At 38.7% G+C, this 10,406-nt stretch overlaps 1 protein-coding gene across 1 annotated transcript; it reads left to right on the forward strand.

Annotated features, from left to right (window-relative positions):
* Nucleotides 1-1,701: 1,701 nt before the first annotated feature.
* LOC309475660 (CD48 antigen-like) lies at nucleotides 1,702-10,108 on the forward strand. The gene is made up of 4 exons (XM_082138565.1): nucleotides 1,702-3,868; nucleotides 4,382-4,711; nucleotides 8,907-9,203; nucleotides 9,310-10,108. Exons 1-4 carry the CDS (start codon nucleotides 3,826-3,828, stop codon nucleotides 9,462-9,464), a joined length of 825 nt encoding a protein of 274 aa, XP_081994691.1. The 5' UTR covers nucleotides 1,702-3,825; the 3' UTR covers nucleotides 9,465-10,108.
* The last annotated feature ends 298 nt before the right edge of the window (nucleotides 10,109-10,406 follow it).

Genomic DNA, 10,406 nt, shown 5'->3' on the forward strand with positions numbered 1-10,406 from the left:
TCCCTCCATCACTGAAACTAAAAGTGCTTAAGACTGATGTGGTTTAGAATGGGTAAAATGTGCTTGAAAAAAATATGATCAGAATATCGATTTGCATAATTGTGCATGGACGGTATTCCCATTCCTATCACAGCACATTCAGGACAAGTTCATAAACTAGTGCTAGACCTGCCTGTTGCAAATAACTCCTACTATCAAACCATATGCTTTACGATTATTTTCATTTGCCACCACAACTACTAAACTATTGGAAGTATGAAGTTAATATGATGGCATAAACAATCGCATGTGCAGGGTAAGATTTGTGAAAGTGTAAATAAAGTAAATACATTTTTCATGCGCAAGAGAAGATTTGTAAAGGTGTAAATCGCCTTTCAAGTGTTAGAAAAAAATATTTGCAGCATTTTACTGTTATTCGTAAGTGTAATTCATGTATTGTGAAGCTGCAGCTTCAGGCTAACGCAAAATAAATAGGATCTGTATTCTTCTAACTTCCATTTTTCCACGCTTACACTTTTGGCTCGGTTTTTGCGCACAAATACGGCCAAAAGCATTGCAGGCCTGTGAACAGCAATTTGCATCCGAAAGCAACAGAGTCAGGAACTGCAAAACAGATTCATTGCATAAAATCAAACTTTGTGTAAAAAAAAATAAACTGTTGCAAATGTCTAAATTACTTGTTGTGTACATGAGGCAAAAAAGTTCCCGAAATGACCTGATTTGTACAGTTGCGTCTTTCTTTTACCTGCGCTTCCAGTTTTGGCACGATTCTCTCACTCATTGAGTTTTGCAGGTGCGAAGAGGAGGGCGGGTCCACCTTCTCCATGTAGCCAATCAGATGAGCTTCTCGCTGACTCTAGGTTTACTCTTATCTGATTGGTTCAACAAACATGCCAGTCACCAGAACACATCTTTATCTTCATTTGGCTCAGAAACGTTCTCGTTGCCGAAATAGTACTTTTAATGCTTACTTTTAATACTTAGGATTTTATCTTGTTGAGAGTTGCAGCCCTGAACTAGACTATTCATAAGCAAATATCGGTCGCAAATCTCGCAATAACTGTCAAACTGCACCATATACCTAAAAAGTTCATGGATATGGGGAAAAAATATTCTTACCTTTTACAATCAAAAAGTATCGACACAAAACAAATATTCTGCCAAACATAGTGAAAGCCTGATATTTCTCAGCCTGAACTTGGTTATTCAAGGAGTCCAGAAACCAAGATGAAGAATCTGTTATAAAGCAAAGGGCTCCCAGCACAGCACACTATTGGAGAGATTCTCCAGTTTCTCCAAGTGTGTCCGAATTAAGTTTCATGTTACCGCTATCCATGCTCCTTCAAATGACATTAGATGGGGAGAAGCTAGACTAGAAAAAAGTTCCACCCATGAGTGACTGAGTGAGGCGCACTTCTCAACGTGACCGCAGTAGGGAAAGGGAGCTGGACGTTAATTATTTGGCTATAGCCAGTCCGCAGTGAGCACCACTTGGTTGCAAGTTCAACCACTAATAGAAGAACATTTTTCAGTAATGTGTCCTTATTCATCAGCTGTTTGTTAAATAGTAGCCTGCTTAATATAGCCTAATACTGTATATCGAGTGTTTTCTTTTAATCGAGAAATAAGAACAGTAAAACTAAAAAGTATATTTTACCTTTCTTGAGAGATAGACAGAGGCAGAGGAAAACAGCGCTTCGAATCATATTCCGTGTTTCCAAAGGTTTTATTTTATTATATATATTTTTTTTAACTGGAGCTCCGCTTAAAAACGTGGTGACACAGCAACGTGACAATGCGCTCTGGGTAAATATCAAAGTTTGACTGAGGCAATCTGCACAGTGAAGAGCCTCGGGGCAAACCTGCCGTCCGCCCCTTCATTTGTAAGATATTAGCCGGAAATATAAAAAGCTGTACTTTTCATTCACAGATCATAAAATACAAAGATATAAACAGCTCGTAGCAGTCATGTTTAAACTTGAGCAAAATAACATGTTTGTCAACAGCAAAAGTAGCATGACGTCAAGCATATCTGGGTTTATGTCAGGTAACCCAACTGTAAACCCCTTGGGCCGTACAAAACATGTCTTATCTCACCACCATAGGTGATGATACACAGGGCAACTTTTTGAGCAATGTTGCTTGGGCACTTTCCCATTGAAAATGGGCAATACATTTCTATCTGGATAATTTAGATTGGTCGTGGGCCCTGCGTCTCATCTGGTTGCCCCCCCCAAAAAAAAAAAAACTGTGAAAAAAACTATCCACATCAGTGAATAGACTTACCATGTTTTCAATGGCATCCGCGGTAAAAAAAAAAAAAACTGTATAAAGCTCCTAGATCACTTATCAATTTCACCAGCTCCTATAGTGTTTTTTTTTTTTTTTTTTTTTTTGTCTATTGAAATTTTCTTGGAAAGATTATTTTTGCAGCGTTTCTTCAGCAGAACAATCCAAAACACATGAAATAACAGTTCAACATGTACGTCTATTCCTCACAGCCTCACTTTCATTCCATGGAACTGAACCCTGATTGATTTGAGAAGAGTTAGGACTAGAAGTGAGGAGATGGGGTGGTGGAGGGATGCCGATATAAAACGAACAGAGAAAAATCTGCTACCTCTTCAGTTGATTGGCTGAATGACTCCTCTTATGTTAACCAGGTTAGTTATCTGAACATGTTGCTCTCGAAATTTGTTCATAAAACATCATTATGGCCATATTATCTGATGAAGCTAAAAGAAAGTAATCCATAAGAACACAACAGATTGCCATTTATACACCTTCTATTAATCTGCAAATCAACACCATATTTGAATCTCATTTTTTTACTGCAAGTTGTTAATATGCAAGTAAGTAAACAAAACACCAAATCATATACAAGTCATATTCAGTGACACCGAGCTCAACACACCCACGCATCACACAGCAATCAAGAGGAAGTGGTGACAACCTGAAAAGGAGAAAGGCTACAGACAAATAGGGCAAATACCTTTGTGTTTGGGCGTGATGGTATGTCTGAACATAGTCATTAATATTTAAACAGACATCAAAGTCTCTCTCCAGTAACATGCAAAATAGAGAATATTAAAATACTGTTATTAGTAATAATTCTGCACCCTTCAGCATTATCACAGATATAAATGTGTATATCTGCATGTTTAGATAGAAAAAGGATTAAAACAAATCTAAACAAAGCCAGTCGTGTATATAAGCGTTAAATCTAAATGAATTATGAGACATTTCATATTTGATTGTTGTTACTATGAGAGAGCTATACAAAACTGATGGGAAATGTGCCTGTTGTCTCACAAGTGGCAAAAGGCAGATGAGAACTCTTTAACCACAGTGGTAAGTGACACTTTTTCTTCTCTCACGCACATATAAGCCCTCAACGGCTACTTTTATTTAGAGCCTAATAAACAAGTGCAAAATAATACAGAACAGAGTTTATTTCATTGTAAATATATTCACGCTAAAATTAAAAGCATATTAAAATATCAACAGCAGCATATATTGTTGATTTAAAATATTTGTATAAAATCAACATTACAACTATAGAAGGATTTGTATCTCTGTCAAAAACATAACTTTTTTGTTTTCCTCCTTTTTGTTTCCTTTTTTTAATCCTTGTTTTTGAAATGTGCTCAAAGGAATACACTGCCTTTCGGTTTTAGTGTGTCAGAGATTGGTGAAGTATAACACCCACTGTGGTCTGAGTCTGATCTCACCTTTTTCCAGGAACAACCTTGCAGCAGTAAAGAACTGTTGCATTCATTGACTGTGAGCCACCAAACTCTACAGAAACTCAACAGTCCAACAAAAATGTACATGTGGAGACTGATCCTGTTTTTGATCTCTGCACAGGGTGAGATTTTACTATCATATTTACTATCATTATACTATTACTTACTATTACTATACTTAATATTAAATGCCTTTTGTTTTTATTGATAGTTGATTAACAGAAAATCTAAACCATTTTTTTGCGATCTATTATTAGGTGCAGTTACACTGATTATTAAAATGTCTAAACCTAGTGTACACTACACTGATGATGATGCAAATCGAAAAATGTTGTCTTTGCATTTGACTTCCTGATAAAAAAAATTTTTTTTCATTTTTTTTTTAAGAGATCTTCTATTATCTGTGCGAGCTCTTCTCCTTGTTGAACTTTGATAAACCTGTGATGTAAACTTATGATCATTGTAATGTTATTTATAAGAAGAGCGAAATCATTTCTTGTTGGATTCTTTGTGGGTCTTTTAAAACACAATAGAAACCTACTGCTTTTTTTTTTAAGCTTGCAGTGCTCCAAAGCTTCATTTGTGTAAGTTTATCTATTTGTGTATGAATGTTATAAAGTATCTGTATGTTTCAGATGTGTTTGGGGCTAGTTCAGATGCAGACAATACAATATCAGTGATGGAGGGAGATTCTGTCACTCTACACATCAGTGTTTCTGCAATAGAGAGAGATGACCAGATACTCTGGAGGTTTGGACATGACAACTCTCGTATTGCTGAAATCTACAAGCAGAACATCCCAACCTATGACAGTAATGAGATATTCAAAGACAGACTGGAGATGAATAATCAAAGTGGGTCTCTTACCATCAAAAACATCAGAATAAAACACTCTGGACTTTACAGAGTAACCATCATCAGTAATGGAGGGACTTCAAACAAGAGGTTCAGAGTTACTGTTTATGGTGAGTACCGGTACATCAATCTAACCATCATCTGTGGTGAGGTCTCATAGGAATTTCAGTGTTTTATCTCTAAAGCCCGGGACACACCAAGCAGACGATCAGCTGTCGGGCAATGTTGGGCTGTTTTTGAGTGTTGGAATCAGTATTCAGCATGTAGAATCAGCGTCGGGCCGTTGGTGAGAGATAGAACACTGATTGGCTGTTCAGTTTAGCGAATGAATCAGTGTACGAGAATAATAGCAAAACAGAGAGCAAAGAAGTGGAAACGGTACAGATAGAAGGCTAATCTAATTTAGTGTTCGGGCGAAATTTTTTAAATTAGGCTAAAGCCCCGTTCACATTGCCACAGTATGTCGTACAGTAATGGAGAAATTTGCTTCTCATTTGCATAAAGTAAAAATTCCTGAACTTTTGTCGCGTCACTGACGCTTGTGTCGCCGCAAGTCGCCAGCCCTCCATTGAAATGAATGGGATCATGTCGCTGGCGGTGTGAACGGGGCTTAACATGAGCGGAGTGGAATAAAGAAAGTGATCGGCAGGATTGATATTTAAAGCAGTTGGTATGGGCTAGAGTTGTCAAAAAGCACCGACTTCGGTACCAAGTTGGTACTGAAACGTTAAAATTGTGACGCTTTGAGCGCTGTTGAGCGGCATCGTAAAAACCTTGGCCATTGTGTTCAAGCTCTCATCAGATATGTTTGAAAGTGTGTTAAAAACGGGAGCGGGAGTGTTTGAAAGACCGGTCCGCTGATAGACGCTTGCTTTCAAACGCTCCCGTATCTGTGTAATCGTTCTGTGAAGAGCGTCATTGATACATATTTACAACATGTTTTTGAAGCGCTGATCATTGTAGCCAGTCACAGACATTTTTGATGAGCACGTGAGTACAATGTACCCTGGTAATCCAAAGTTCTTGCGAGAGCACAAGTTGAATTTGCTCAGCGAGTTACTCTGGTGTCGAGTAATGATGCTCATTAAATATGCCCCTCGATCTAAGCTGCACCAATCACGTTGGGTTATCTGATATAGGCGGGCCAGAGGCGAGATGACGACAGCACTGTGACGTCAAAGTCATTAGTAAACATTGCAAGATGCCTATGGATGAACACCAGTTGTTTGAAACGGCTTTGGCCGCTACAATGAACGAGTTAGACTTGGCTTTTTATCTAAAACAGGAACAGAAGACGCCGCTCGAATCGTTCCTTTGCAAGAAGGACGTTTTTGCTGTTTTGCCGACCGGATACAGTATGAGTATAATCTACCAGTTAGCTCCCCTGGTAGCTAAGCATATGGGGCTTATTGTTGTGATTGGTCATAGTGTTATCCAATTGCGTGCAGTGAGGTTTTCAAATGCATGCTTGGTGCCACCCCTCGGGCTGGACGATTTTCATTAGTCGACGCCAGACCCTTAATCTTTTAGATTTAGGTCTGGATTTCCAGGCTAAGTACAATGGGCAATCAGAGGTGTTTACGATTCCGCTCAACAGCCGACAAACGTTTTTTACGTTTCAGTACCGACTGGTATCGAAGTCGGTACTTTTTGACTCTAGTACGCGCTGATTTATTCACAGTGTGTATTTCTGCAGCCTGCAGTGTCGGTTATTGAATGTCAAATATAGATGAATATATCTGCAGGAATAGACAGTTACCTCCTTTACACGCATGCTAGCTAACAGTCGGCTGTGGATCTCTTGGCGTGTTCAAAAGCAGCTTTTTTTGTCCCGGCACAGGAGATGCGAGGCGACAACACAGTTAGCTTTCATCAGCGCTAGTTCTTTGGCATCGGTTTGGTGTGTCCCTACCCTAAAACAGGGGTTCCAAAACTTTTTGGAGGAATATGCAGAGGAATAAATCTTGAGACACACCAAAAGCAATCGAATTTCATATGAAAAATATATACTCATCACCAGAAAACCCAGAAATAATGCCTTTGTCTGGCGCCGAATGCACTGCAGACTGACTAGATAAAACGAGCAAGGCTTGCAGCACTTAAATTAAAATACTCCACAAAGAAGGTAGCCTATAATAGTACTCTTGTCATTTTGTGGACAAAAAGCCTTTGAACTTCACCTTAATCTGGAGCTCTACATAGGATACAACCAACCGGATCTTAAGACATTTCTTAAATTTTTTACTAGGTGGCTAATTCATATGAATGACCTACCCCTGACCCCGCCTCTAAACCTACCTATCACTGGGGTTTAGACAAATCATACGAATTCCTACGAATTGGTCGTGAGATAGCGTTGGATGTGACAGGACGCCCACCAAAAATTATCACTGTCAGTGTAGCCCCTCCAGTTCAAACCGCCCACTCTAAGTGGGAAGTGAACCCTGGCCTGTCCACATGGGAGGCGGGCGCTCTAACAAGGAGTCTAAAGACCCCAATCTCTAGAGCTTTTTTAGAGCTCTAATATGTTTCATTTTATTAGCCCATTTCATAGGTTTAACATCATCAACAAGTAAAATAATCTAATGAATCCTTTTCACATTTCACAAAAAAACGTAATATATGATTTTCAAAAAGAAGGAAGAAAATATTGACTGATTACGACCAGGGCCGTATTAATGCACAGGCTTCCATAGTCTAACAGTGGGGAGAGGCCAACTGTCTGCACAAAAATAACTTTTTTTTTTATAATTATTTTTTAATATAATATATATGGTAGTTTACAGCAATGACAGCTGCTTACCAAATTCATGCCTGTACATGTTCATGACTTGCAATTGCATTTTGTGCGAAGCCCTGCTGTGTGAACAAACCGGATTAAACAAGTTTTCTGTGATGTCTTAAAGTCCAAGAGAAACACCCTTTGCTGATTATGGTAACTTCCTAAAACGTAGATGTAATCTATGTGTCATCAGAAGTTTTTTTTTAATCCAGTCTTCCACCAGAGCTGTTTACAAGTTTTGTGGACTGTGTGCGACTCAAATTCTCCAATTTTACTCGAGTATTGAAACTGTTGTTGATTAATTTGTCAAACGCAGCTGCGCCTCAACTTATGTAGTTTCAAAATGTGATACGACTTTGTCGCCATCTTTGATATTACTTTAGTCACTGTAACTATGGTAACAGTTGATATTTTAGCACGTTGAGACTAATGTAAGCAGCTGTAACAGGATATTTTAACACTCAAATTCTCAAATCATTCTCAAAACTAAAACAACAATAACAACATGAATCAAGAGAGATGAAGTGAATTTGTGAAGTGTCTATTTTACTAGAAACACTGGGGACGGTATGAGTCAGGTGAGACTTCAGCATTCAAGAAAATGGTGGATATTTTTGAGTGAATGACTCATAAAGTCACTTGTCACACAGACTACTGTATGTCTGAAATCAGGTAACACACCGAAAACACCTGTGCTGACCACAATTTGCACAGCTCGATAAAACAACTGCATCACGACAATTCAGAAACCTAAATCTATTCCTTTAAATCCTAGAAGTATATTGGCCTACACTGCATACTTGGTTAGTTATTAAACACTATTCTTTCATTTAATAAACTACTGCTGAGAACTGTCCACTAGCCTGGGAAAACCCAGACAAACTTCCGGGCAAATTTGAGATTTGCTCTGCCAGTCAGTCTGGCCAAGAGCCCATTCAAGCCCATTTCCAATTTTTCCAAATCGAGGCACCAATCACAAACGTTGAGGCGGGCTTTACACGATGACGATCGCTCTGATTGGTTTTAGGTCTATCCAATTGTGCCCAGAGGCATTTGAGCGACTTCCGTTGGTGACGCCTCTTTGGAAATGGGCTGGGAATGAACCTTTCCCCAGACCCTCTCAGTTACGACTGAGAAGGGTCTGGTGTCAACCAGGCTAGCTTTCCACAGGTGTAATTACACAAATAGTGCGAACAGTGCTGACATTTGAGTAAACTGCATTCTATAACAAGCCATTTAATCTTCATATAGGGAGCATTAGGGGCTGAGGGCAGATGAGGGTGCTAAAAAGTAGTCTCTAATATGCTCTATGGGTGCTTATCATTTGCTAAATTGCCATCCTTCAGCCCGTGACACAGAAAGAGATGAGAGTTCATCATCATGAAGAGGGTATCAATTCTCTAATTGTGCTGCAAAAAGGCTCATCTGAAGGACAGCAACTTTGAAAACACTAATTCAATCTGTATTTTTTGATAGCTACAAAACTTCTGTGAACTTTCTGATTCTTCTGTGGTGTTTTCCAGCTCATCTGCCTATTCCCAACATCACCAGAAACTCTTTACAATATTCATCATCATCATCAGAGTCCAGATGTTCACTGGTGTGTTCAGTATTGAATGTGAGTGATGTGACTCTCTCCTGGTACAAAGGAATCAGTGTATTGTCCAGCCTCAGTGTGTCTGATCTCAGCATCAGTCTCTCTCTACCTCTGGAGGTGGAATATCAGGATAAAAACACTTACAGCTGTGTGCTGAACAATACCATCACAAACCAGACCACACATCTGGACAACATCACGCAACTTTGTCAACCATATGCAGGTATGACAGCAGTAATATTACTAAATTACTGAGCTTGTGGTTAAGAAAGCCAGAGAGAAAAAGCTTGTTGCAATTGAAAGTTCAGTCTGTTTTCTTCTTCCCTAAGACTCTGACCAGTGCTGCGGTTCAACTGAAGCTGTGATCCGATTGGTCATCTCTGCTGTGGTGGGCGTGGCTACTGTTGGTCTATTAGTTGATCACTTCAGACCCGATAGTGTTGGACATAAACTGAGAGCAGAAATGTCACCATCAGTCCCTTAATGACGTTTTAATGTATGAAGTTGTTTGAATGTGATGTGGCCTACGCATTTTGGCTGTTAATTACTTTGTGCTGCAGATGACACATACACATCTGATGGCCATGTATGTAGTCTAAGCTTTACTTGACAAACCACAGGCAGAGCTGTATTTTATTTATTTATTGATGTGTTTTCTGAGTTATGGCTGTAAATTGTTTTATTTCAATTAATTATTAGTTTTGGAATGAACATAAACTATTCACAAAAGGCTATTGATTTTTTACACTAGCTTCTAAAGCCTACCTTAACAACTGGAGACTGCCTCTCTATTAACCTATTATATGTGCAGTGTCTGTACATTTATTGGCATGTTTTCTAATTTCTAATTTAAGTAATCATCATAAATTAGGTAACATTTAAAAGTCTGAAAACCTTACAATTCATTATCTGAATTTTCCAACGAGACAATGTTACAATGACAACTGCACTTTAAATCCTTTCAGTTGTTGCAATTTGCACCGAATCTTATTTTAATCTTGACAAAACATATAATTGGAAATATGTAGTGTTCCATATTTGACCACTGACTGAAGTGACACAGTGACTATATAAGTGTATTTATTTGTGAGAAAATTAAAAAAAATTGTCAAAGAAAATTAAAATGGATTGTGGGTGTCACTTGGTGGCCTTTTGTGGTAGGCCTATATAACCATACCTGTCTTTATCTGCCCCTGTGTTTGTCTGCCCCGTCTTTATCTGCCCCGTGTCTGTCTGTCTGTTGTCCAGGTAAACCTTATATTATATGGACAAAAATGTCCACACTGATGGCAATATCCGAAATTCTTGTGGAATATTTTTGGATCCCCATGAGGAAAACAGCTTATAAAGTGATGTTTTTTTACAATGCAAAAATGCAGACATTTTTCTGTGTTTGGTAGTTTAGGTGTAAGTTTAATGAAGAGGG

The sequence above is a fragment of the Leuciscus leuciscus genome, assembly GCF_965113295.1.
Source record: "Leuciscus leuciscus genome assembly, chromosome: 15".
NCBI classification, from domain to species: Eukaryota; Metazoa; Chordata; class Actinopteri; order Cypriniformes; family Leuciscidae; genus Leuciscus; species Leuciscus leuciscus.

What these genes read in the sequence shown, in the direction of transcription:
- LOC309475660 (XM_082138565.1), top strand. Translation starts at nt 3,826, where the DNA reads ATGTACATGTGGAGACTGATCCTGTTTTTGATCTCTGCACAGG. An exon ending in GTTCAGAGTTACTGTTTATG is followed by an intron (nt 4,712 to 8,906) that starts GTGAGTACCGGT and finishes GGTGTTTTCCAG; the next exon opens with CTCATCTGCCTATTCCCAAC. An exon ending in ACTTTGTCAACCATATGCAG is followed by an intron (nt 9,204 to 9,309) that starts GTATGACAGCAG and finishes TTCTTCCCTAAG; the next exon opens with ACTCTGACCAGTGCTGCGGT.